The sequence below is a fragment of the Colletotrichum tamarilloi genome (genome assembly GCF_030869305.1).
Source record: "Colletotrichum tamarilloi strain Tom-12 chromosome Unknown Scaffold_2.1, whole genome shotgun sequence".
Taxonomy (NCBI): domain Eukaryota; kingdom Fungi; phylum Ascomycota; class Sordariomycetes; order Glomerellales; family Glomerellaceae; genus Colletotrichum; species Colletotrichum tamarilloi.
The window spans coordinates 1,413,487-1,440,269 of NW_026849385.1; the positions used below are offsets into that span (position 1 = coordinate 1,413,487).

The 26,783-nt window shown below is 51.0% G+C and overlaps 9 protein-coding genes across 9 annotated transcripts; 6 read left to right on the forward strand and 3 right to left on the reverse strand.

Annotated features, from left to right (window-relative positions):
* Positions 1-20: 20 nt before the first annotated feature.
* On the reverse strand, positions 21-230 carry CTAM01_01101 (uncharacterized protein; the record flags this gene model as incomplete). The annotated part of the gene is made up of 1 exon (XM_060517144.1): positions 21-230. One exon carries the CDS (start codon positions 228-230, stop codon positions 21-23), a length of 210 nt encoding a protein of 69 aa, XP_060388606.1.
* A 568-nt stretch (positions 231-798) lies between these two features.
* On the forward strand, positions 799-2,147 carry CTAM01_01102 (alcohol dehydrogenase; the record flags this gene model as incomplete). The annotated part of the gene is made up of 2 exons (XM_060517145.1): positions 799-911; positions 1,052-2,147. 2 exons carry the CDS (start codon positions 799-801, stop codon positions 2,145-2,147), a joined length of 1,209 nt encoding a protein of 402 aa, XP_060388607.1.
* A 174-nt stretch (positions 2,148-2,321) lies between these two features.
* On the forward strand, positions 2,322-2,952 carry CTAM01_01103 (uncharacterized protein; the record flags this gene model as incomplete). The annotated part of the gene is made up of 2 exons (XM_060517146.1): positions 2,322-2,562; positions 2,642-2,952. The coding sequence occupies 2 exons, from the start codon at positions 2,322-2,324 to the stop codon at positions 2,950-2,952; spliced, it is 552 nt and encodes a 183-aa protein (XP_060388608.1).
* A 2,804-nt stretch (positions 2,953-5,756) lies between these two features.
* Positions 5,757-7,785, forward strand: CTAM01_01104 (uncharacterized protein; the record flags this gene model as incomplete). The annotated part of the gene is made up of 3 exons (XM_060517147.1): positions 5,757-5,815; positions 5,874-6,647; positions 6,705-7,785. 3 exons carry the CDS (start codon positions 5,757-5,759, stop codon positions 7,783-7,785), a joined length of 1,914 nt encoding a protein of 637 aa, XP_060388609.1.
* A 603-nt stretch (positions 7,786-8,388) lies between these two features.
* On the forward strand, positions 8,389-10,300 carry CTAM01_01105 (sugar transporter; the record flags this gene model as incomplete). The annotated part of the gene is made up of 7 exons (XM_060517148.1): positions 8,389-8,623; positions 8,704-8,847; positions 8,898-9,004; positions 9,069-9,203; positions 9,269-9,642; positions 9,698-9,819; positions 9,885-10,300. 7 exons carry the CDS (start codon positions 8,389-8,391, stop codon positions 10,298-10,300), a joined length of 1,533 nt encoding a protein of 510 aa, XP_060388610.1.
* An 809-nt stretch (positions 10,301-11,109) lies between these two features.
* Positions 11,110-12,876, reverse strand: CTAM01_01106 (fungal specific transcription factor; the record flags this gene model as incomplete). The annotated part of the gene is made up of 3 exons (XM_060517149.1): positions 11,110-12,047; positions 12,102-12,733; positions 12,845-12,876. The coding sequence occupies 3 exons, from the start codon at positions 12,874-12,876 to the stop codon at positions 11,110-11,112; spliced, it is 1,602 nt and encodes a 533-aa protein (XP_060388611.1).
* Positions 12,877-20,186: 7,310 nt separating this feature from the next.
* Positions 20,187-20,291, forward strand: CTAM01_01107 (uncharacterized protein; the record flags this gene model as incomplete). Its single annotated transcript, XM_060517150.1, has 1 exon — positions 20,187-20,291. One exon carries the CDS (start codon positions 20,187-20,189, stop codon positions 20,289-20,291), a length of 105 nt encoding a protein of 34 aa, XP_060388612.1.
* Positions 20,292-20,343: 52 nt separating this feature from the next.
* On the forward strand, positions 20,344-21,498 carry CTAM01_01108 (uncharacterized protein; the record flags this gene model as incomplete). Its single annotated transcript, XM_060517151.1, has 1 exon — positions 20,344-21,498. One exon carries the CDS (start codon positions 20,344-20,346, stop codon positions 21,496-21,498), a length of 1,155 nt encoding a protein of 384 aa, XP_060388613.1.
* A 383-nt stretch (positions 21,499-21,881) lies between these two features.
* Positions 21,882-23,684, reverse strand: CTAM01_01109 (major facilitator superfamily transporter; the record flags this gene model as incomplete). The annotated part of the gene is made up of 4 exons (XM_060517152.1): positions 21,882-22,201; positions 22,277-22,515; positions 22,579-23,421; positions 23,482-23,684. The coding sequence occupies 4 exons, from the start codon at positions 23,682-23,684 to the stop codon at positions 21,882-21,884; spliced, it is 1,605 nt and encodes a 534-aa protein (XP_060388614.1).
* Positions 23,685-26,783: the final 3,099 nt, after the last annotated feature.

The following is a 26,783-nucleotide window of genomic DNA, read 5'->3' on the forward strand; positions in this document are numbered from 1 at the left end:
ACTATCGTACATTACCGCTTTTACCATCGATGGTAGAGTCCACAAGCTCTCACAGTGCCATACTCAGTAAATTTATCCAACAAAGGCCGAACTCGCTCAGCGTAGGAATGGCAAGAAACAAACTGTAGTAATAAAGCGTAGGAGATCAAAACTAGATCGAGCCATTCTCCACGGGGAAAGTAGGTACGGGCGGAGGAAAGGCTGCTGGTCCCTAAATCCACTAGTCCCATTGTGACTTGATCAGCCAGAGAGTCGTAAACAACGCTTCAGCCGCTGCCAAGGGTCTCATATCTGTCATTGGTCATCGAGAGTTTGATGGGAAACAAGTCGAGAGATACTACGCATCCGTGAGCTTTCGGATGATGCCTTGAGTCAAGTAGAGAGAGCAATAAAGGGTCAATAAGTGTCGTTTCGATGAAAACACGGATGCCCAACAGTGTGTTCAAGTTACGTTTTTCAGATACGCCTTCCACTTGTGCCCTTTCGCAACCAATAAAAACGCCAGCCAAATACAGGTACGAACGACATTACGTCTTAGCCTCAAGCTAAGGTCTGCGTGGATGCCTGGCGCACCTCAGCCCAATTAACCTTTTTGTCGATCCATTTACAGAAATCAGTACCTACAAGCCGATCCTGTTTCGGTACCGAATCGGTGCCGAACACGTCGAGAAGTATTGATACAATAATCAAGCAGCTTAGACGGCTGGTATAAGTTCAGGAGGCATGACCTGCTATTTCTTTTGAACTGAAACTGCAGGCTTTCGACCAAAGACACGCTCGCGCATCAAATTACTCAGAATGAGTGTCAAATCTAATGATGAGGTCTTTCGACCGGCGTTCCCAGCTATCCCCGCCATGGAACGCCCCCCAACAAGTATTTTCACAATCCGTTGCAAGATCGTAGAAGAACAGTATAACTAAACAGATAATCTCTAGTGGTCTCTTACGGCTTACCATTCGAGAGAGCTAGCGTAAAGCACATAACCGGCACTTTCGGTTGCCGACATATCTATATCTTGGCGTCCAAAGGGTTAGCTTCCCATTCGGACAGTCTCGAAAAGCTGGAAGCTTCTCTTCAGGATCATCATGCAGGGACATGGATGGGAATGCCAGCACACACGCCATACGATGCCTTGATCCCAATCTTACAAGATATCAGGAAGACGGCAGCCGATTGTATCGTCACCCTCGGTGGTGGCAGCTTAGCAGATGGGGCCAAAATGCTTACCTATGCCTTAGCTAATGGCATTGAAAGCGTGGAGGATCTCGTTCGCCTCGAAGCCTCTTATTTGAAACCCGACCTTGGAGCCATTGCTCGAGGTGAGGGTGCCTCTTTGGGGAACGCGCCGACGATCCCACTGGTCTTCATACCAACGACGTTGTCAGGCGCAGAATACTCCAAGTTTGCCGGCTGCACGAATCCTGCGAACCATATGAAAGTCCAATTTACTCATCCTGGTATGTTTGCCAAACTTGTCATTCTAGACCCAGAGCTGTGCCGTTCGACGCCTGACTGGGTCTGGCGCAGCACTGGAGTCAGGGCCATCGACCACTGCGTTGAGAACATATGCTCCTCCCGTCCAAAACCCGAGTCGGATGAGGCATGCTTGGAGGGGCTTGGTCTATTGACAAAGTCGCTGCTTCGACATGTCAAGGAGCCGAATGACATGGCCGCACGGCTTGATGGTCAACTGGGCTGCAACAAAGCGATGACGGGTCTGGCGGTGCATGTACCATGTGGCGCTTCACATGGTATCGGCCATAACCTTGGGCCACTGGGTGTTGGTCACGGCCAGACGTCCTGTATTCTTCTTCCATCGGTCATGAAGTACAACGCATCGGTCAATTCGCAGCGCCAAACAATCATAGTGGATAAGCTGTGGTCGGAGCCCGAAGTCGCTCAAGTATTGAACAAGCACGGGCTGGCTCAGGGCGAAGTCGACGCAGGCGATATGCTCCGGGCCATCTTTGACGAGCTCAATATGCCTAAGAGTCTCGAGTCGGTAGGAGTGAGCAGGAAACAGTGGGAGATCTTGGCGCGCAACAGTCTCGCTGATGGTTTCTGCCATGCCAATGCAATTCCACTTCTTCATGCCCAGCAGGTCAAGGATATCCTCGAGATGTGCTCGGACCCAGCGGCGCAATGAGATGAAGGGCACCAGAGCCTGGTTAACCATCGGCCCGTAAACTCAGCTAAAGCCTCAAGAGACGGGCTAGGTCTCCTACAGATACAAAATCGAAGTATCTCATTCTTCCAACAAATAAGACCTATGCAGAACATGTGTCGTATTGAATACAAAACGACCCATTTCGAACTTACCATGCCAATTACCACCGTTAACCCTTCTTCTCCAAACGCCTATGGGCCTTCAGAGACTGCCCTTCTTCTCCTCGATTGGTACTCTCTCTTTGTCGAGAGTCGCGCTGGTTCAGGCGCTGGCGCTGCCCTAGACATCGCAATCCAATTCCGCAAATGGGCCAAGCTGCAAGGCATCGCCGTCATGCACTACCTCATCGACACCCATGGCACACCCACGGCACACCCTTCCCGCTTGCAAAGGCGTAGAGAGCTGTCAAGGTCTCTTGGAAATTCTCAAGACTTCGAACTGTCCCGAGCCTTTTGAATTGTGCGCTGATGCAGACTCTGAGCTCGCCTTCTACCGTATTCCCGGGCACATCTCGGCACTCAAATCTCCTAGCTTACTGGAACATCTGAGAGATAAGGAGATCAAGTCTCTTGTGATCACGGGACTAAGGAGTTCGGGTTGCGGACTGAGAACGACGGCCGCAGCGACGGATGCCGAATTTGCAACAACGGTGATTGACGATGCGTGCGCCAACGCTGACGAGGAACTCCACAGAGTCATTTTAGATAAATTTCTGCCGTGGAGAGGTTACGCTAAGAAGAGTCTTGAGTTCGGACAGGATTTTGAAGCACGGGTTAAGGGTTGAGCATAGGATTGTAAGATGTCGCCCTGGAAAGTTGGAGTACGGCCAACTGTTTCGTATGCTAATTTCTCTCTGTTCGAGTGCACTGCTCCTATTGCATGTAACAATATTACATCATAAACTTCCCGTGGGTATTACAAGGCACGCATACGCGTGAAGAACTTTGTGTACTTGTTCTTGCCATCCTGAGCCGCTCATCTGAGATAATTAGGGGGTCTCCTCGACCGCCCCCTACCAAAGTCGCTACGTGTGTTTCTCGCTTTTGTTGTAGAGTTCTTCCATTGTACTGTCGACGAAATCTCGAATATCACAACTCGACCAGGTAGCGTTGCAGCAGAACCATGTCACATCCTCCGCCTCCGGATGATGAACGTACATATCAGCTAGCAACATGTCCCTCAAACCACGTTTGAAGCCGGAATGCAATTATCTTGTTATTTCCTCATCGTGGGCGCCAAGCCCCACTGTGGCCTCAAAGCCAAAAATTTGTTTACTGGAGAAATGGCAGGCTGGCTTACAGTACGTGATGTGCCCAGCGCTCGATAAAAAGCCAGACTGCCCCAATTGATCGTCATCTCCCGAAGCGCACCTTGGCCGCTACGCGAGGGAGTTCAACGGTGTCTATATGATACTCTACAAGAACTTGGTAAGATGGCAATATTGAGACATTGCAGGACATCGACGTCCCAGAGCTTGAGGTAGCTATATTAATACAAGAGGTTAGAGACCAAAGCGCCTACCTCTCTGCATCTATACACCTCCTCAAAGAAGCAGTCAAAATCATAGAGAATGCTTCCGTAGCGAATCTCCGATACAGAAGTTGATATCACAAGGTGCGAAATATGCAAAAAGATAAACGTCAATCGCTGACGGGAATTGAGCCCGACGTGGCTGGTGGGAGTCAGTTATTTGTCGGTATCGTGTAGTACGATGGTTTGAATATGCTTACGGGTCGAACCCACAACCTTGAGATTAAGAGTCTCACGCTCTACCGATTGAGCTAGCCGGGCAGACAAGTCTGAATTTGGCTGGTTGATGGAAAGACCGAGGATGGCACAGATTAAATTTCGAATGTGAAAAATTGGTGGTATTGGTGGGATGGGGACGACAAAATTGGCATGCCCCGAAGCAAGCTCCACCCGGAGGCTTCGGGTCGGCTCCGACACAGACCCAGTCCGCTTCCGGCACGGAGCCTTGGCAATTCAGTCAACTTGAAGAATGAGAGAAAAAGCGAAATCACAATCACTTGTAGGTGATCTGGAACTTGGTCTCATGTGAAACTTCCTTCCCTAGTTACCAGACCAGCTGGCATCACTTGATTTGACCCTTGAGCACAATACATTCAAACTCTCTTTCGAGTCTCTAGACCCGGCCTCAGTAAAACCGGGTCGTCGTGTAGAATTTGTGATCTGAAGAAGTAGCGAGGTAATAATAGAATCTCTCAATTTTCAATCAGTTGCTCCTTCCCGCCTGGTGGCCTGCCAGAGTGCCGGTCAGTGTGATAACTCACAAGTCTTGATACTATTCGTTCCTACTTTGATCTCAACTCAAGTTTCTACCAAGACAAATATATCTTCATAGCTTGAGTCTTCATTCTGTGGTATCATGGGGGAAACGACTGTCCAAAGGAGATCGTGGAGTGAGATCTATCGCAGTAGTTAGGCTCGAGATTCAAACCAGATAATGGGTCTTCCGGTTTTGAGATGAGGTCGATGCAAGGATGCTTCATCCTGTGTTAGTTTTTCGAGGCGACGCCATGACCAGCTTGGCTTTGTTGTTTTCTGCTACAAACTTTTCTGAGGAGATGTCATTATCAGAGAGCAAATGCAGGCAATGAGTTATACCCGCACTCGGTCAATGTTAGCCTTTCCACGACTCAAACGCGAGCGAATGACTCGGAGAATGCTGACCATGATCCTTCCATGCCACCTACCAACCAACTTGAAATCGAACACAGCGTGGGAAAACACGCTGCATGTAGCAAAAGAGTGTTCAATGTTGTAAACCTACCTGACTACAGAGGACAATCGCACGGCATTCTTAGACATTACCATCTCTCACACCAGTGCTTAGAATAACTGTCCAATTGCGTCGAGCAACTCTTCCGCAATCCTTCAATGCAATGATGTGCTCTGCCCCTTCGGGCCCCCTCGCGCCCTCGGATTCGCTGAATCCCATACGTTGTGGGCTGTGTTGCGTTCAAACAGGCTTAGAGCGACCCCGCATGCTGAGCACGTCAGTGTACTTCGGTGGGAAAACTGGGGTTTCCGGGGCATATTATCCTCGGTCTCTTCCGGGTTCCGCATCCCGGTCCGCCGTTGAGTCTCAACAATGAAGTTTTGATGCAAGAGCCCCGCGGCGGTTGAGGAGTTCCTCTTCAAACCTACGCCCTGTCAGACGGAGGAGACCGAGACACGATGCCGAGCCCCAGTCCGGTCGCCGAACCTGAGCGGGCACCGGTACCTAGACCCCGGTGCTTGACATGTAAGCGCCGAAAGGTAATTGAAGCATCCGCATTGTGGCCCCCCCCCCCCGTTCCCGCCTCTGCACATGATGGGCAAGCATACTGACAATGGTCAGGTCAAATGCACTGGGGGTCCTGAACCATGTGAGAACTGTCGTCGACTAAGACTTGACTGTACATTCAACTACTCGGAAATCTACCTGTCACCAGAAGTCCCGAATCCACAAGGACTTTCAGCCCCGACAGACGCGCTGACGGAAGCCGGGACCAAACGTCGGCGCATCGCGGCCGCATGTACGGAGTGCCGTGTTCAAAAGGCGAAGTGCTCCGGTCATCGCCCGCAATGCTTCCATTGCAATCGGAGGAACCTATCATGTGTATATCCATCATCGGCATCAAGGCGTAAGAGCAGACATGTCAGCGGACAACAGCAACAGTCTGCTTCTCCAGAATCAAGCAGCACTCTCAGCCAGAGCGCCTCCTATGAGGCAGAGTCTACACTGAACCAACGGTACGGCGTCGGCAGGGTATCTCTGAATACTGCCCTAGATCACGCTCTCCTCAGTACAGACGTGATCCGTCAGCATCTCGAGGCGTACTTTGACCACGTCTATCCAATAGGCCATGATTTCTTTCACCGGCCATCCGTAATGGAAGAATTTTATGCCGGAAAGCTACCGCCCATCCTTTGCACATCGATATGCGCGACTGCAGCAATGTTCGTCTCCCGCTCGCGCGAGTCGCGAGTCCTATCCGTCCAGTGGGCTAAAGAAGTAGACGCCTACATTTTCGGCAACCTCAATGTCTTCAAGGTGCTCAACATCCAGCTTCTAATCCTCTCCATGTTTCAAAACTTCGCCTACAGGCAGTTCGGCAAGATGTGGCTGCTCATCAGCATGGCCGCGAGGTTAGCAGTCTCATTCCAACTCAACGACGAGAGACCAGCCGCTGAGAATGATACCACCGCCGCGCTCATCAAGCGTGAGTGTGAGCGGCGACTGGTGTGGCATGTGTGGAGTATGGATAAGATGCTCTCGGCGGGTCTGGATGAGTTCACCTCGTTGCCAGATCGGTGGATGAGGACTTCGTTACCGAACTCGGAGCATGCTTTCTGTCATGGGCTGATGAAGCCAACTGGCAGGCTAAGTGACGGTGTGGAGGCACTTGCATCTCATGAAGCTGGGCCTAATGCCTACTTGATCATGCTATTGCCGCTTCGCTGTGAGATACTGCGGTAGGCATTTGGAAACCTTCCTTTCTTCAATGGCAAAGTTTTTACTGACGCCCACAGGTTAACAAAGAGAATCGTCATAGATAGTCACTCAGACCACTCTCCAGCAGCGGTCTCCAAAGCAGTCACAACCATGAAAGACCTACGTGACCGTTTACGATTCTTCCTCAAAAATACACCAAAACACCTACAACTGAGTGAGCTCAACATGTTCTCCCATTCAACCACATCAGAGTTCTCATCTTACCTCACTCTCAACTCGTGGTACCTCCAGTGCGCCTGCGACCTCTTCCGCGTCGCACTCCCAGCTGCGTACAGAGAGAGCGCATCGCCGAAATTCCTCGCGAGCGCCCCGCCAGACTTTGTCTCGGAGTGGCGCGCACTTGCGGTATCCCACGCTCTACGTCAAGCGAGACTGTGGGAGCATCTCCAAAACCTTCGAGCCAAGGGTGCCCTGCAGTCAAAGCAGACGCGTATCCCCCTCCGTCTGGGGTACGGTAGCATGGTCCATCAGTGTACCAAAACTCTCCTCACGGCGCGACGGTGCAAGCTGTATGATGGCCTTATCGACCCGATCACCGGCGAGACGGCGGAGCTCAATGACGAGGCAGTGGAGGCTCTGTGCCAGAGCAACATCACCTTGCTGGACGACATGGCCAAGATCGTGCCCATCATCGCGGTACTACAGCAAGACGTCGAAAAGATGGTCGAAGCCGATAAAAACAGAAGACAAAACGACGCAGAGGCACAGGAGCTCGCGCCAGTCAGCAGCGAAGTCCAGCGGAACAACTTGCTGAGCAGATATCATCCGTTATCTCAGAGCTTCGACAGCAACGCCAAGACTGCGGACGAAGTCGCGCTACAGCACTCCGACCCTCCTCAAACGCCTTCGATCCTCCAGACTTCAGAAACGACGGACATGCCGATGACGGACTCTGTCGACATCTACCCGGCCTCTCTAGCCAGTGCGGCTGGTCTCAATGACATTGGCTCCAGTCTGGATTGGCCGCTTACATGGTCCGGTTTTGCAGAAAACCAGCTGGCACCAGATTACTTTGTAGCCCCTTCGCAGTTCGACATGAGTGGTGAGCTGAGTTGGTTTTTGTCGGGATACATGGATCCGGATCCCGCCAACGTCTGAGAAAGCGCAGGCATGAGAATAGCAACCTAAGTTGTAACTTGAAGACAATTGTACTTTCCGGATTAGACCTGCACAGTAGATGCCATACGACATATCCAACGACGGAGAATTGCAGCCGGAACAATCACACTTTCCCGAAATTCAGAAGTTAAGACCTACTTACTGAGCTAGCCTCAAGCTGGCCAGCCCAAGCACGCAAGACGGGGCCAAGATGATGTATAGAAGAACGAGTGGGTCTCCACCGCATCTCGCCGGATCTCGCTCGCACCACCTCGCGGAACATCTGACCCCTACCAACACCGCATCCGCCGAGATCCGTTGTCACGAACCACCTGCAAGCAGTTTGCAACTCGCTTTCTCCAGACTTTCTATGCTTCCAAAGTCTCCACCACGAAGCACTAATCACGAATCCCACGTCCCTGGCTTCGGTTTACTGTTAGCGTCGTGACATGGCGACATACCACAGATGCTTGTTAGTGCAGCAAAGGCTCGAAAATGTAACCGCCATATAACTCAACTCTCTCCCACCCCGACTTCGAAACTACGATGAACGACGTCGAATCCCTGGATCAATTCGAGCTCATTCGATAATCATCATCTATCATGGGCATCAAATCGGTGACACAGCACTTCAACAAGAGGCTCTTTGCCTCCGTGTTCCTCATTGCCGTGTCGCAGTTCAACTATGGCTTCGACAATCAGGCCTTCACCTCGACACAGGCCATGGACGCCTTTGAAAGGCAGTTTGGCGAGTACTACGACGCGACAAGGCAGTGGAAGATTCCGACATACTTCTTGTCGTTGCTGAATAGTCTGAATTACATTGGCTTTGCTGCCGGTACGTTGATACCCTGGAGACTTACAGCTCGGGTGCTCGAGGGCAAGTGGATGATGATGGCCACTAACATGGTATCTCAGGCCTTGTGATTGGAAGTCTGACTAGTGCACGCTTCGGTCGTCGCACGACTATGATCGTTATGAGCTTATACGCCCTGATTAGTGCCACGGTCGTGGTCACATCCACGACGAAGGAACAAATTCTTGTAGGCAGAATCCTGAACTGTATGAGGAAACGTAACCCTAGCTGCGGACCACTCATTGACAGGTTCCAGATGTCTACGTTGGATTCGAACTGGCTGTGGTTCCCGTATATCAGTCAGAAATCGTCCCCGCTCCAGTTCGAGGAATGGTCGTTGGAACATACCAACTCTCCATTGGCGTACGCACACCTCCATGACACGACCCCCTATTCCGTTTAGCAGTTGCTGATCCCCAGAGTATAGCTTGGTGGCCTTGTCATAAACTCCATCTGCCGAGGAACATCGAGCTTCCAAGACAGTCGAGCCTATAGAATCCCCTTCGGCCTCTTCTACGTTATCCCATCAATTGTACTAGCTTTAATCTGGTTCATTCCAGAGGTAGACTTACCCGAAGCTTCCCATCCTTCATCTTGGCTATCTTAACCTCCTAACTCCTTCATTAGTCTCCCCGCTGGCTCCTCCTCCGAGACCGCGTCGAAGAAGCCAGAAAAGCCCACCACCTCCTCCGCGAAGGAACCATGTCCGAGAACGACATTTCCAACGAGTTCGCAAAGATCCAACAATCCCTCCTTGATGAACCCGAGCAAGGCCGTACAAAGGAGCTCTTCCAGGGCGTGAACCGCAAACGCACCGCCATCGCCGTCGGCATGTCCTTCTTCCAGCAGGCAACGGGCCAGGCGTTCGCATCGCAGTACGGTGCCGTCTGGGTAAAGTCGCTTGGCACTTTAAACCCGTTCGATGTCACGCTGGGGTCGTCGGCGCTGACGACGGGGTTGATTATTACGTGTTTGTTCTTGACGGATCGGGTTGGGCGACGGTAGGAGAGCTTACTCTTCACTGATGCTTGATGTGATACTAACACCCTTTGCAAGCAAAATTCTACTTGTTGGTGCTGCGGTTCAGACAGTTGCACTATACACGATGGCCGGCCTCGGCGTACCAAGGCCTGTACCCAACGCCAATAAGTCAGGCATGGTCGGCATGCTCCTTCTATGTAAGAATGATTCAAATCCAAAACCGACGATGAGTACATTCACAGTCTACTAACCCTCCCCACAGTCGGCGCCGGCTTCGGTCTAGGATGGGGTCCCCTAACCTACGTAGTGGTAACCGAAGTCCCAGCACTCCGCCTCCGCGACCGTTCTCAGCGCGTCTCCTCTCTCGTCAACATCTTCATGAACTTCCTCGTTAACTTCACCCTGCCCTATCTCCTCAACGCACCCTACGCCGCGCTACAGAGCAAAGTCGGCTTCATATTTGGCAGCATCGCCGTCTGCTCGGCGTTGTTTGTCTTTTTCTGTGTACCAGAGTGTAAGGGGAGGAGTCTGGAGGAGATTGATCGCATGTTTCACGACGGCGTGCCGGTGAGGCACTTTGGAGATTATCCGAGATCCGAGGTACAGATCAACGCGGCCAAGGTCGTTGATGAGGAGGATGCTGGTGATAGGCAGCATGCACCAGAGGAAGTCAAGTGAAAGGATAGCAGTAAAAAGTTGAGAATGAGGGTGGATTAAGATGCCCACCGGTAGCCCTCGACTCGGCAGCTCGAGTTGGTATCCGTGTCGAGGGCGTGCCAAGTACTGCTCGCATGGAAGTAGACATTTTTGGGATCAAATCATACATCTTTGCAGCTAACCCAAAGTTTCTCGGTCCTCGGCGATCTGTTTACCATTGTAGAACTGTAGAAATGTTCGATCCCACGTGCACACCCCATTGTGTACCCCACGGCATGTTCTTCCGAGAAAACATCAAAGTTTGATAGCATGTTATTCACCCTTTGGATGACACAAATCATCCCACATTACTTTCCGTTAAACCTTGCATATTGGATCATCACAAGACCCTGCCCACCTCCTTTTGGACCGCTTGACTCGTCGTTTAATCAATCTTGTGATTGGGTATCTTTCGATTGATTAGGATCGAGGCACAATTCGGGCCCTCCCGCTCCCTTAACCATACATCTGGCTAGACTGGGCTATTGTTGTTGGCATTAGGAAGGGCCGGATTGGCTTCGGTTCAGACCGTTTCTGTACCCGCTCTCTGCGAGATCGACGTCTCTGACGATGTAACTTCGGCTCGTACCCCAGCCGAGCAGGCATAACTAATCAGTGTCTTTCATCGTCAACATGCTGGTAGGTTGTTACAACGCATTGCCGCTCAACCACTGCGACGTGGAGGTGGACTTTCTGAATCTGTTGCTGCATTTGCTTCGTTTCGACATGCTCTCGGATGCCCAGCCGATAAGGACGTGCTTTGAAGCTTATGCGTCCGAGCCCTTGCACTGCTATGCCCAGTTCTCGGGACTGATGCCGATGTTACCCACACTCCAGCGATCTAAGTCCATGTGGCCATCCTCGTCACGCTCCTTCTCGTCTATTGGTCGCGCAAACTCAGTCAAAAACCGTAACATCCACCGATCCATGCGATAGCTGGTGTTCATACTCTTGCGACATAGCTCATGGAACGTCTTGAGCCGTGCGAAGCACACCTCCAGTGCTGGCCAGTACGCCCGCAAAGCGACGAGGGTATTGAAATGACGCTCTAGCGTAGCACGGGCATTTGCAATCTCAGCTTCGTCTGTCTCGAACAGCAGAGTGTGGATAAAGATTGAAGATGTGATGACAATGATGTGTCCGAGCATGTTGAATTTGGCGTCACAGCCAGGTGTTGTGTTTGCGAGATCGATGATACGTGACATGGAGATAGCGTTCTCCTTGCATTTGCGCGCGAACATCTGTGCTGTTGGTGAAGTAGGGAAGCGCTGAACTTCATCTAGGTACTGGTAGTACAGTAGTTGACTGTAGTGATAGTGGCCAGTGTGCACGGCAATGAAGATCCGCCCAAGGCCTTGAGAGGCGAAGGCATGGAGGTTACTTGGGGTATCGCGAAGATTATGGGGTAGGGCCACCTCCCAAGCTTCCAGCTCTTGCGACAGTTGAGACACAGTCTCGTCGATATTGGTCACGTCAACGTCAGATGTGAGACTCTTGATGGCGTCATTGACCCTCATCAGAATGCTGTTCAGCTTGATCATTTGTGCGATCAGTGAGTCTTCACGATTTGGTGAGAGAATGAAGTCAAAGTGGTTGTTGTTTGCCCGGGTCATGTTGAGAAAAGTTGACTCGTTCATGGGCAACGGGACATCCATTCGACGGTCCATGAGGCGTGGTAGATTGACACCAGTGGATGACCACACGTCGATCATACAAAGAGACCAATACACTTTAAACGGTCAGTATCAATACCGTGGCATACTTCATAAGGCGGATTTTCTACCTCTGATGTGGATCTCTCTCTGGAGCGGATCTGGGGTTGGCAGGTTGGGTAGATCGAGATAGTTGGCTATCCTGCAAGCCGCCGAATAGAAGATGGTTTCTGCTCCAGCTTCGCCCTCTACGATGGAGTACGCGCCCAGCAACACGCATGCTTGTGCCGTGGTAAGTGAAACGTCGCGCAAGTTGAGTAGTAGATTTCCCTCATTGGCAAAAAGCTCGCCTCGCGACATAGGTGATATCCCGTTGAATATGGAATTCGACGAAAATCGCGCCGACAATGCCATCATTCCGTAGACAAGTACCAGAGGGGCGGTTCCCTCGTGTAGATCCAGCATAAAGCTGGGCCTGTGGAAGAGGGAGTGAAGCTGATCGTGGATGTACTTGAAGTACAACTCCACAAGCTCGAAGCAGAGCGCCTTGTCTGCAACAGCAGCTGAAGGAGTGATGCCTGGCGGGCTGGAAAGGATGATCTCGGTGACTGTCGGCGTCTTTGGTGTTGTGATGGATATGGGGCTGATGGGAGCCGCCTTGGGCTGAATTATGGTACCAGCCCTCGAGCAGGCAATGTTCTGGGCCGCACAGTAAGTGCACTGCCCGCCACCGATAGGAACCTCGCATTTCCTCCGCCGTGCGCTGTTATGCTGTCAGTAGTGATGCCACTGATGCGCCTCGAAGTTGATGAACGAAGGGGTCAGGGGAGACGCCGGCCAGGGTCAAAGGGCAGAGATTCGCAGACTGACTTACCGACACGCCGAGCACGCTGTTGAATATCTCATGGCTGGATCTGAGGTGTCGGCTCTCCGTCTGTAGAACCCGAACTCTACGTGGACCGCAGTCGATATTTGATGTCCAGTGCCCTGTCGCGAGCTCTATCGTCCGACGGTGTCGTTCTCTCGCCTGATCTGACAGGAAGCTGCGCAAAAAGGAACGTCGAAGTTCGGCATGAGGCGATCAAATCAAAAAACGGCAAGTCACCTGCCACCTGCTTCCTTCCAAGCGTCTCCTTCCCCCGAGCCACAGCTGCAGCGACTGGGCCGGGAAGGCCCACCTTCCCCGCTTTCCCACAATGATTTCCCAGACCCTCAGTGGTTCGGCTAGGATGATAGCCCCGCATATATGGGGCTTCTCCGCATCACAAACGTCCGTCTGGGCCTTCCTAATCCCAAGACTAACCCAGTTGAGCTAGCCTGGTAGTGGACCGTTCGTGGGATTGCGGAGCGACGAGCCGATGGTTTTCTGGCCACCTCTTGGAGGTCTCCTGGTTTCGTTCTTGCTCTTCAATTTCCCCATTCTCCTGAACCTGAAAGGGGAACAATTCGGTTCAATGTGACTCTCTCCATGCCTCCAATACCGCGCCTGCATAACTCTCCGGCTCGAGGACCCGTGGTTCGTTGGTTGATGTTGATGGAAACGGTCTCAGTGAGTGCAACACTTCCAAACTTGGTCGTGTTTCTCGTCCAATCAACCCCGCTCGCAACCTTAGTCCACAGCGGCATAGTCGAAATGAGGGGGCCTTTTTCAAAGCCTGCCTTCATCTCGGTAGTAGGGTGTTTGCTCCGAGCCCTGAAATTATCCTGGTTATCCTGGTTGTCCGAAATGTCCGCCGATCGTTCCTGCCTGCCAACACTTTATCGGGAGTTTGTGTGCAGTAGCCAGCTGAATCTCGACGCGAAGAGGATCCATTTTTGGCGGAGTGTTTCGATGGCTCGCCTTATTTGGGGTAAAGACACTGGATGGGAAGTCTCCGTCGTTTCCGAAGGGCCGATTTCCTTCTGAGTCTTCCCCAGACGGGAGCTCCCGCAACCTACTTGCCACGCGAAGAAGCCCCTGGGAAGCCGCCGTGTTTGCCTGACTCCTTTGAAAGCGACGGATGTCTGGAAGCATCCTCCGGCCGATAACCCTATCGCTAAATGTGTCCTGTTCCTTTGCATATAGCCACGCGCTCGATCTGCGTTTCTCTGGGTAGACGTTCCATGTGAAAGCGCTCATGGTTCCAAGTCTGGTGGCTCCGTGCCACTGCCTCTCACAACGCAATTCCAAACTCTGTCGGTGAAAGAATATTGGTGGATAAAAGGATTGAGGCCTGAAATCGTTCCTATGCCATCCCGTCGTCCGTTTCCCGAATCGTGTATTGATAAACAAGGTTGGTCGGATAGATCGCTGATTTCGGGGCTGACCTGACTACTGCACACATCAGTCAACCAATCTTCGAGATACCAACAGAAAGTTCAACTAACCTGGCGAAAGGAATTTGCCTCAGTCTTCATCTTACTCCTCTGCTCAACAATTTCCCAACTGTTCCTGAAGCCAAGAACATTAGGTTGTGCTCATGGATAACTTTCAACTTCATGCTGAAGGGAATTATCCAACCAAACTACACCATCGCCGGCACTTATCAATGTTGACCTGCATTCGTTTGTTTCCTTCCTTGATACCTCGTCGTAAACGACTGACGGACTTTCTGCACGTACGAATATTTTCGGGCCTCAGAACTCTCCCCGTTCTTGAGCATAGTTCTTTGCTTCTTTGTTTCGTTCCACACTCTGTCATAGAATGGTACCAAAACTCAGCCAGTCTCTTTTTGGTTCAGTTCCCCTGCCACACACATGATTGTCGCAAGCCTCTTGGTGAACATGTGTACTGCGGCCGCCGTTTGAACTCCAAAATCTGCATCGATAGCTCAAATTTCAGCCGACAACAGCGATCAAGTCATGTGTCGCCGATTTGAAACGAAAAGTTTTGATCGAATATGGGTCCTCGAAGCGAGTTTTGGTCTTTTGTTTATTGTTTGCAGGTCGAAAGTTGTTATTTTCGGATGGTGCTGCGTGCAGAACCCTTAGTGAAGAGACCTTTGAGTTCCAGCGGGACCTCATGTCGATTCGCAAAGCTGGATGCTATTCACAAAGAAGCTCTCTGACAAATGCATGAGCAGAATATCCTATTTCCATCATCCAAGGGAAGAAAAATGGTTCCAGGAGCAGTGTTATGTAAACCATTTTCAATTCCGAATCCCGCCAGGAACGAGTGGGCAAGAAACAATGTCCGCCAGTCCCGTCAAAGCAAACCCGCTAGTGGCGGGAAACCGCTGCGCGGGACAGCGTGGAGAATGCGGGGAGATCTACGGGATGTGGCACGGCTCTTTCCATTTGATCGCTACGTCCATTCACGCAGGGGTCAAGACATGACTTCGTGTCAGCACAGGCACATAGATGGAAATGAGAGATATGTCTGGCTTTTTTTCTCCGCTGGAGATCAATGAATTGTATCTGCATAGTTCTAGAAGGCTTAAAAAGCAGGCCTAGTCGCCCATTGGTTACCAATCTCTTGCTCACTGAAGTTTGCAGGCGATGGCTAAGGTAAGTGAGAAAATAATCAAGGTGTCGTTCATTGAAACTACAACCCGTAGCATTCAAAATAACGTAGCTTTTAGCTAAGACAATTACTGTTCAATCAATTTCCGGTTCCTGTTCAACTCCCGTAAGAACACCACGATTTGGAAGTCTTGTCTAGTCCTCGAGCAAGATACATGAGTGGGAATGACTCAATAACAGCTCTGACATACCCTTGTCTGCTGTATATGGTTACCTGACATTAAGGTTTTAAGTATTATGCCCTAAAAGCATCATTTCTGTCTTATAGATGTTCATTCCTATGAATCCAAACGAGACGCCGTCGAAGCAAAGACAGGCGTCCAACTGAGGCAATCGTTGCTAAAAATTAGCAACGAAAGCGGGCAACGCTACCTGTACTACGGGCTAAGAGCAACACACCTTCCGTTTAAGTGTCAACCCAAACCCTCTTTTTTGTGCTAGAACCAGTCACAGCGATCTTATTGCGAAGATGTGTTGCAGAGCAATGTCAACGCGCATGCCAACCCTTGCACCTCACCGTCTCATTACCTAAGTAGACAATTACGCATAGTCCCTCATCACGACATCGGGAACTCCATTAAGCTTCCCGGTATCCACCTGTCATCCCCGGGGCCAAGTGAGATCGCGACGAACTTCAAATCTCGATTAAGTTCCGGGGTTGGGTGAATGCCCGACTCTCACGGTGACTTGCTCTTGTAACATCTAATATCTCTTCAACGAGAATTTCAGTCAATTTGACGCCATACGTCGTAGGTTTGGAGAAGTGCCGATGAGTTGGGATCGGGCAACGCCCGGCCCCCAACAAGGGTAAAGCAGTGCCAACCATGAGCCGCGGCTCTGTTTGGCAATGAGATCATGGCGGCTGTCGTATGGCTCTCTACATTACCAGGTCTTATTTAGCGGCGGTTAAAAGGTGACGTATGAAGAAATGGCACGCGCCACCATGGTTCAGAGAGTATGGCTTCCAAAGGCGCCGGTAAGTATCCGTATAGGCTATGCTTCAAGGCCTAGAAATGCTAGGGATTGTACACAACATTGGCCACTCTGCGGAATAAAGCATAGTACTCAAGTTAGAATGCGTTCGAACTGCGTTCGCCTACATCCAAAGCATCGTTAACCAGTCCTTTTAGTGTCTAATCATGTCTTGGATAGAGAGCTTCGCCATAAGGGACGAAATCCGCCTGTGGCCTTGAAATTAACAGAATTGCGTGCAGGTTCTTGGCGTCCGATTTCTGCCATTACTTGTCCGCTTCAAGGTAATCGTTCGAGGCAATCCGGGGGTGGGGGAGAATACATATCCATCGCGTTGCTTTCCACTTCCAAACCTTAGCCGGTGCTGAATGAAGTACGCTGAGATTATAGGGGTTTTACAATGCCACCAATCGTACTCGTTGGAGTGGCCGTACCCTACATGCATAGTCATCATGTCCGTGTAAAGATAGTCGGCTATCTATTCTCAATTCATCTGCCGTAGCGGAGGAGAGTGAATATTGTAAGCGGGCGCTATCTTTGGCGCCCGCCTACGCAGGACCTGAAGACATACTTCTGAAGGTCCGTGCCGAGATGAGGGGTGAGCGGGCGACGGCGGAGAAACCCATAACCACGCGTACGCCGCCTGGAATACTCCGAGCCGAGATGGTGGCCAAGTCGCTTTCCGGGGACGGATGGTTGGTGCATCCGGTGCCATGGGGAACAGATTGTAGGTAGAACACCGGAAGTCTCCACCAACCAGATGGCTCCCTGAGAGAAAGGTCGGAAAGTTACGAAGTGCATTGTGTGGCTGGCCAGTCGAAGATTCCGTTGGGCATGGGGCGTGGTGTACATCATGAGAATCGCCTTACTATCTGAAAGGGGAGAAAAAATGCGCAGTGCTGCACATGGCAATCCACGGTTTCGGGTCTGCAGCAAGAGACGAACACGGGCAAAGTTCAAACTTTGGGCGTTGGGGGGCCAACTTGCAAGTGGTTGTTATTGTTGTCGCACAACTCGCCATCGGCAGTATAGGTAGATGTTCTGCTCAAAAGTGTGCCATCCTATGTTTTGGGGCCGTCGAAGAGTAAAGGGTTTCGAAAGTCTGACTCGCCGTAGGGCTTAAACAGCGAGAATTACTCCGGGCTGTTCTGCTTAAGTAAGAAAACTCTATGCCCTGCGTGTGTACTAAGTTCAGACATCGCTCGACATTGGTCTTCTGTACGGCTTCTAGAATGACTAGACGCGAATTAAACGAGCAATTTACACGATGTGTGTGCTTGCCTGACTCTCATGTGTACAGTCTAGATTCCATACGCTTCCTACTTCATCTCAAATAATCTACCACGAGAGTAAAACATCGTTCATGATTCAATGGGATACATCGATGGGGCTCAAGATATCAGCCCACAGACCATGACGATCAACATATCTGTGCAACCATAATAGTCCAAACAAGGCAAGTGTCGAGAGCAGAAGCTCTTCCCATCACGCCCAACTACGGCCCGTGGGCAATTAGCATTGCATCCAAACAACAGCCCGCACGGAAGCTTCGTGGACTTCAAGTGTTGGTCTTTTTTCTCGTGAAGTTGTGTGAATGTTCAAGCTACCGTAGCGTGTGTGAGGTGTTTTGATCGGTTCCCAAAGTCGGCGTTGATTACTTTGCACACATAATCGATGCGTCATTGACGCTTTTACGATAAGTGCAAGCCGTGACGCTTGACTGATTCCTGCATAAGTGTCAACCACTCCTTTCTCTGCCGTAGCGGCAACCGTTCGCATGCAGTGCCGCGACCTAAGTGTATGAGATCTCCCTCCACGATGGTGCTACTGGGAATTGATTGGCTCACTATGAAAGAGAGACGAGATCTGGGTTTGCCACCATCATTTCGGATGACTTGCCTGATGAATTTTCACTTTTGAGCAACTGTTGCCAAGTGATTCGCAATGTGAAGATGGGCAACCTTTGTATACGCTTGCTCGGGCTTCGTCCAATGCAGCCCGACGGGAGGGGACCCGATCACATTTGAGGCCATCTAAGGCTGGCGGCTGAGGTACGGACGACTTCGAACGTAGACCCGATTAGGAAATATTGAGGACCACTTAAAGTTCCGTCGTACCGGGTTTCCTGCAGACTCCGGCCGGCAGCAGCAATCGGCTCGGTATCGGCTCGCATTGGATCCACTTGCGCACTCACACTGAGAGATATTTGGGTTCTGTGAGACTCTCTGAGTTCAGACGTCGTCGTAGGCAAGTGTTTGCAACAGTTCCCGCGCGGAAACGAAGACTAAAGAGTTGAATTGTAGTTGTGTGAAGCAGGATCTTTATGTGTGAGCGCCGAACAATCATCTGCCACGTATTCTGCCCGTCATTTCCAGTAAGATACCTGCATGCAGGCCAACTCTCCCAACTTTATCGGGGACAGCTCGGACCATCTTGGCAAAAGCACATCGAGCATTCTCTGCCCCGCCAGTGCCGTGAAACGATGCAGAGAAGCCATGGGCAGAAGATTCCCGAGCAAGTCACAGTCTACCACTGCTAGGCGACTTTTTGTGGATAAAACTTCCGCGCGGAAGGTTCATGGTATTCGCGACATCGAGCGGTTTGGATCCCCGGCGACAAACTAGCATAACTCTGCCTGCCGGCGTCAGCTACCACATACCCCCCCACAAACCTTATCGCATCCATCATCTCTAGCAGGAAGAACTATGTGTACAATCCTCTCAGTGTTCTCCTTGTCACAAGTGTCGGCGAACCAAGACCTCGGTACCATGCAAATCGGCAACCGCAAAAGTCCCTCTGGCCCTCATGGACATCTACACAGCTTTCTCAGCCCTAGGGAGACGGAAATGACTCGGCCGCGCGTACTGCTCTGGCCCGTGGAGGAACACTGGACGATACGATGTAGACTACCTACGGTTCAGAAGGTTACCGTGGAACACACGAATGTTCTTCCACCTGGGCCCATTACCTCGAATTTCTGCTCGACACCAGAAGCAGGCCGTCGATCGTTGGCGGCCGTCCTGCACACCACCACCACCCCACAGATGGCCCTGCTTCTAGCCTGCCTACCCTAATCGTGGATAGCTCGTACCAAAGGTACCTATCCAGGTTTCCCGGTCTTTCGGTTTGTTTACACGCACCGAGGCTCACACACTGTCACATACTCTCATACATCCCTCGAGACGCCGGCCTAGGCTCCAGCTGCTCCTATTGCTACTACGCCCTGAATCCTCTTATCTGAATCACGTTTTCAGACTTTCCAACTAGCAGTTGTCTCTTGCCCACCAATGTGACCCACAGCCTTACCCTATATCAGCAGGGTTGCGCTCCATGCCGGGCAGCCGGGACGTTTACCCACCACTGAGAGCTACCTGGCATTCTAGTCGCGTTTATCAACTCTAATCCTGTTTGAAAGACCGTTAAAGTTTCCGTAGGCACAAGGAGGAGACGCGCTAGTGTACTGACCTGAGTCGACCCGAGAACTAATTGACACCTGTCCCGCCGTACTCAAAAACTAGTAGCCCCGCCACCAATTGTCTTGGCTCTACGTTTACCGGTCTGACTTACCCAGCTGAACTCTTGAAGACTCAACTCACATTGACTTGGCATTTCGGACAAACACCACTCCATATCAACGCAATCATGACAAACATGGACACAGCCCCAAACTCGGCGCATCGTATCAACGTCAACACCCGGAGGCTACGAAACTCTTGTGATTTCTGTACTCGATCAAAGCTGAAATGCGATCAGTCAAAGCCGGCATGTCATCGCTGTCTCCGCCGTGGGCGAGATTGCGTCTACAGCCGGGTACGGAAAGCTGGCCGGCCACCCAAAGTTCCAAATAAAAGACATAACGCCGTCGCCCCAATGTGGGAACACCCAGCAGACCACAACAGAATGGACTTTCTGCCGTGCACGCCCAGCCCGAGTGATGCTTCTTTCGGCAGCATTAGCAGCAGCAGCATCAGCAGTCGTATCGGCAGCATCGACTGCATGGCAGACACGTCGGTAACCGATTTTTCTGACAGCAGAACTTCGACCCCGTCAACTGGCGAAAACATGGAGGCGAAGCTTCTCGACTATTTTGACGGCGTGCCATCTGACTGGAACAACCGTCCGGGATGCTTACCTGCACCTCAAGATCTTGACTGGTTGCTACCTTACAGTATCGACATCAACAGCCCCCTTTACGACATAAACTTTCCCATGGAAGACCTCCTCGCTCTGGAAATGCCTAGCCCCACGTTCACTTCATCATGCTTCTCAATGGAACAATCATCACCTTCTCAGTCAATGCACCAGTACATGGGCATCTCAACGCCGGACTCACTACCGGAACTTGGAATGTCGTATCCAAATCACACCCCAAGAACCGAACAAACAAAGTTAAGCCCAGTATCAACACCTGATGTGAGCCAAGGGAGCGAGACACATCAGCAACTATCTATTCCAATGAGCGTCCCTGAGCACACATCTCATTCCACAATGACCAAGGAATGCAACTGCTTCTCTCTCGTCTGCCAATTGCAGGAGTCAGTGTACCACCACACGCAACTTTCAAGTGAGATGGACTCACAAGTGCCGCTCGGCATACTTCTCGACATTGAGAGCTCCATACACCAGACTGAAGAAACTATCCGACACTGCCAGGATTGTAAGCCGCGTTCATCTCACTTCATGATGGTGCTATGCCCCGTCATCGACTGGGTCGTCGATAGCTTAGGCAAGGTTCTCCTCCGCGGAGCTGCTCCCGGCAGCGCATCACCGCCATACGAGCAACCAACCAAAAGTATGCCGCAGGTCGGCGACTCGGGTCTAAGCGGCGAAAACGGCGAGATCCCAAACCTGTGTATTTATGAATTGCTCAAGGGCCGACTTCGGAGACTTGGGCGGATACTCAATGGGATAGGTGGCGAAACACAGAAGGATCCGGCCGATGAGCCTGTCTATTTGGATTCGGACTGTTTGGTGAATGCAATGGGGACCATGGGGCAGGAGATCCGCACAAAGTTAGAATATCACCTCCGGTTAGTGGAAATATGGTTGTCTTGATGTAGCGCGATTGAGAAAACAATGACAAACTAGTATTACCACTTGGTCAACACGTGTGGTAAAACAAGACGAAGCCAAGTTCCACTCGCCCGTGACTGCTATAGATGCATGCGGAGTGCTTACGAAAGATTCAGTTCTATAGATGCATGCGGAGTGCTTACGAAAGATTCAGTTCGAGATCTAGCCAAGTGAAATAGTTTAGACTTTGTCAACGGAAAAAGTCATAGTGTGTACCGTAGTGATTGAAAAGCTTACATCATACTCTCGTTCTCGGCACTTTGACTTCCGTTACAGGCAAAATAGCGGTCAATTAAGTGAATACGCGTATCCGACCCCCAAAAAGCTTCATTGATGTATTCCTACAGGAAGCCTACAGTCTGCAATCAAGCTTCCCGCACAATATCATGATCATACTCGGGGTTAACCCAATCCGGCTCTCCGGCCTTTGCTCGAAGTGCGCCTCCAAACCTATGCAATAGACCCAGCGCTGGTATGCAGAAAAAGATGGTAATGATACCGTGTCCTGCAAACGTCCAAGTGTAGCCCACATTCGTCACCCAAGGCGCGATGAAGAAGGGATCGATGAAGGCGCTAAAGTTGAGAAGCACCGCGTAAAAAGTAATCACAGCCATGCTCTGAAGCGGGTACGCGTCGACAATGTACGAGCAGATGGCCGTGTTGCCCATTTGAATTCCCGCGCCGACTGTAATTGAACAGCAAGGTCAGTATATACTTTTGAGGCCTTCGCTTTTTGAGAAAGGTAGTTGGTTCAACATACAAAGAGCAAAGGCCACCTGGCCCACCATCCAGTGGTATGCCTTGTCGATACTCACACCCCAGATGATGAGGCCGATGGAGGTGAGAAGAGCCGCGGGATAAGCCAGCCACAGACGCATCTCGGCTGTTTTGACGCCTCCATTGCGCTTTGCGAGCTTTATCACAAGCCAGTCGCTTAGTTGTCCGGAGAAGAAGATTTCCGAGATCAGAGTTCCGAAAATCAGCCCGATGAAGAAGAGTCTGTAACATCTGTTGTTAGCTTCCGTTGCCCGATTTAGGAAATCTTCAATCTATGTAACCTACCCCTGGACTTGCGGCGAATAATCAATGTAGGCCACGGGAATCATCGTGATGACCGACAGCACCCACCAATACCACCCGAAGCAGTACACTCCCGTTGCGATGGGCACCACAGAGAACTTGAACAACTTCCCGAAGCGCACAATCGACGCCCACGGCTTGGGATGCTTCATCGCCGGCACGGGCTTCACATTCAAGAATCCCAACTTCTTGGTCCTCGTAACATTCACTGCCTCTGGCGCTGCCGTCGGTCCCACAGCTTTCTCGTCTATGGAGCCGTCTGTGGCGCCAGACACGACACCTTTGGTCTTGGAAAGCATATAGTCCCTCGGATATAGCGTCTCGGATAAGAAAGCAAGCTCCGCGACGAGGATGACAGCGAAGAAGATGGCCGTCATCCACTGGATCCAGTAGTGGTCGATCAAATCCACGAACCCACCAATCAGCGGGCCTGCAAGGAGACCCAAATCGATGGCCAGAACCCAAAGGCCGACCTTTTGTCCGCGCTCGTGCTCGAAGAACATGTCATTGATGATGGCCAGGCCGACCGTCGCGGCGGGACTGACGCCAAGCCCCTGGAAGAGGCGAGCCGCCATGTAACCCCCGTACGAAGGGGCCTTGGCGGCACCAATGGTCGCGGCGAAGGCGACGACGGTGCCTGCGATGAAGATAGGCCGACGGCCGATGATGTCCGCGGGGGAGGACCATATTAAGGGGCCGATGGCGAGGCCGAGAGCTGGGATGGCGACGGTCCAATTGACCATTTCGAGAGTGAGGGAGTATTGCTCCTGTAGCTCGGGAAAAGAGGGGACCGTTGTAGTCGTGATGTAGGTGAACATGAAGTATCTGTGTTTGAGCCAAGTCAGTCTCAATATTCGCCGCGGAGCTGTGTGAGACTAGACATACAATGCCATCACGATGGCGAGGATTGTGTTCTTCTGGAAGGGGGACCAGTTGAGGGGATCCATGGCGTCGCCCGCGACGGGCTGAGGATGTACGCTGAAGCCATCTTTGGTCAATGTGACCTCCTGTGTCGTCTTGCCGATGCCGTTCTCCTCAGGTCGTGGCGATGAGCCAATCTTCTCCTTTTCTTTCACCGAGTCGGCCATTGTGAGTTGCAGACTGGTAGTCTTTCGTAATGGCTCGATGTTGTGGCGCAAGCAAATGATCCAAGTGGCTTGGAATTGAAGGTTATTAGAACAATGAAAAACACTAGGGGTATCGTTAGAAAGACAAAAACAACCTCCAGAACCACGGTGATTCAGAGCATTCTTTCATCGACGCGATAATGGGATGGACCTGCGCATATGTATATCAAAAACCCTGCACCACCACCCTCCCCTATCTATAGAAGTCAATGATCAATCGACTGTCCGCATCCTTGTAGCCTTGTCTGCACCATATTCCACTGCAGAAATCAAGCCAGGACTCTGTGAGACAAGCTTTTGGATGGGCACAAGTCTTGCAGCAGCATCAAGGCACCATAACAAACCCCCTGCCATCGAGCACCTTCCCCCCAAAAGTAGTGTTAGTCAATGCCATTGAATAATTCCTCCCTCGAGTCTCATTGGTCGATTCCTGGTTTGCTGCCCTGGCGTGTACTGCAATCGAGCATCTCTGCCCGGTAAGTGGTCGTAGAACGTCAAAAGATAAGGCCGCGGGGTGGAGAAAAAGGGAAGGGGGCTTCGGAGGCACGGGAGTGTGTCGGGGCGAGGGGAGGACCCGCCAAGAGATAAGAAAGAATGCAACGGCAGCTCTTCAAGTCCTTATCTCCTCCCTCTCAAGCAGCAAGCCTTCTCCCTCCTTTCTCCCATCCCAACTCCCCACGCTTCGCCAAAACTGGCATTACCGCTGAAGATGACGCTTCCTAGTCAGATTTTCTGCCGTTCGACTGATAAGATGCCGCGTCCCAAGATGCTGGAACTGACGTTTCTTGTCTCAATACAGAAAGTCTGTCGCACGACGTGCAGCTACCTACTTCAATATTTTGCGGGGAATCTTCAATCCGCCTCGCGTGGCGGTCCGGGTCTCACAGTTGTGTCGCTCATTGCCTTATTACCGGGTCTCATGATGACTTCATTGCTTTGATTCTTCAGCTTTTAATCGTTTGAAACGCCGGCGATGCGGTATCAAGCAACGCGTGAGCGATTAATCGACGAATTAACACATCTCATCTCGCGACTGCCTTAGGGCTTATCTTGGCGCGGGCGAGCCTTCGTTCTGTCGCGGCATGGCAGATCTCGTTTCGGCGTCGAGACCGATCCTTCTCTAGGAATTACAAACTCGGCACTTGAGCTGTCTTCATTTCTAAGCGAGCGCGACTTTCTGTGTGAGGCCGGGGTAGGCAAGCAGCTCACTGCCTCCCTTGGCGGGACTAGGACTGGCAAGACTCACTGGGCTCAAGTCTCACACTCGCACTTGTATTGCAATCGAACTTGGGGATCCTATGAGTCTCAAAATCATGTCACTAATGTGCGACGTAGACAGGAATATGGGGTCAAAAGTCCATCAAAGTCTGCCGTGCTTGAGGTGAGTCGGCCATTCGACAATGATTGGGCTAAGATGAAGTGTGTTTGAGCAATACCGATGATTAAAACCATGCAACATCTTCATGCCGGGCGATAAGCGAAATCTTTCAAAGGAGCCAATAGCGACTGCAGGTCGGACTGTTGTCAGGCATATTCTTACTACGCCACATTACCTATTAAGACCTGCAGGAGAGTGATGCGGCGCATGAAAGAATGTTGTGGCTATGTTTATAAATCCGACCTCTTATGAGTAGCTTTGTATATCATCCATAATTCTATCAAAATCCCAGAAGCCCACTACAACCAACTCTCCTGTCGTGAAGTTCGTTGGAGATGTGATAGGCGTCTACAACATCACCTATCTCAAGAGATCGAGAATTCGAGGCACACAACCAGCGCTCCACTCACCGCAATCAAACTTCACCTTGGCCCTTCAATTGCTTGGCTAATCTTAATGTTGAAGGTTACTCTGGCTGTCAGCGCTGCCTGGTCGTTCATGTTGCTCGAGTGAAGTGCTGCCTGGAATCCTATCACTCTTCAACCAGTCAGGAGCGTTGATATAGTAGATTCAAAGGGTCCATGAGAGGCGAAGTGTGGATCATCTGATGAGCATCCTTTGAGTGAGAAATCCCTATAAATGCTGTCGTCTACCAATCTTTCTACTCTGCCAAAGTATCCCATCCAGGGGCGCAACGAGACGCCCAACGCAAGCTCGGGCCGAGATATAAGAATCTGCTTGTTGTCACGTTCACTTAGAAAGGATTCAAATTGAGTACTTTGTTGATCGATAAATCGATACCATAGGCTCTCCGGCACAGAATGTATTGCCTTGATGTTCTCAAGTAGTCCACTATGTCCACATGATTATTGAGAAAGAAGACCGCGCTGCCCGCTCACTCATGAGAGCATGCTGCATGGCCTGCATTGTGAACCATGATCTTTTTCGTAGGGTTTTGAAACGTTTTTTTACTTGAAAGATGCTGCAGTACAACTAACACAAAAAGAGAAATTAAGTAGAATGCAGTGTAGAAAATCTCTTGATTCTTCTCAGTGGGGATACGTAAGAGGTAGTAGCATCTATATCATACGGGACGGGTTGTTGTCCCGCAGTAGGTAATTCATCGGTATCGTACGGCAGTAATAGGCAGCGCCATAGGTGGCGCTGCGACAACATTGGATCGTAAGCACCAAGATGCGTTACAACGTTAGCTTGGTAATGAGACTAATATGGGTGGAAAGATCCCTCAAGGCTCAACCCGAACAGGACGGAGTAGTTATAGATGCATAAGATACAATTACCCAACACTCAACAACCCGGCGAAATGTATCCCAATCAGGAGAAAATACCAAACCTCCAAATCTCATAAATCACCGACTCACAAACTCCTTAATCAAGTCTTCGGGTGACCCGGCGCCCACAGACCATCAGTCCAGCACGTTCCAGCCCCAAGGGGGGAACCCGAAAGGGAACGGAAAGGGAAACAAAGTTCGGACGAGACATGGATTGAGAAAAACAGTCATCGTTTCCAACATAGTGTTCACCTGATACAGGATCCTCGATGCTCTATATGACGAGGGAACAGGCACCGAGCTGCCAGAAGAGGGATCCCTCTCCATTCCTGAGAGAAAGCCCCACAGATCTGCCGGGCTGATTACTCGCCTCTCCGGCTTGTCCATGTC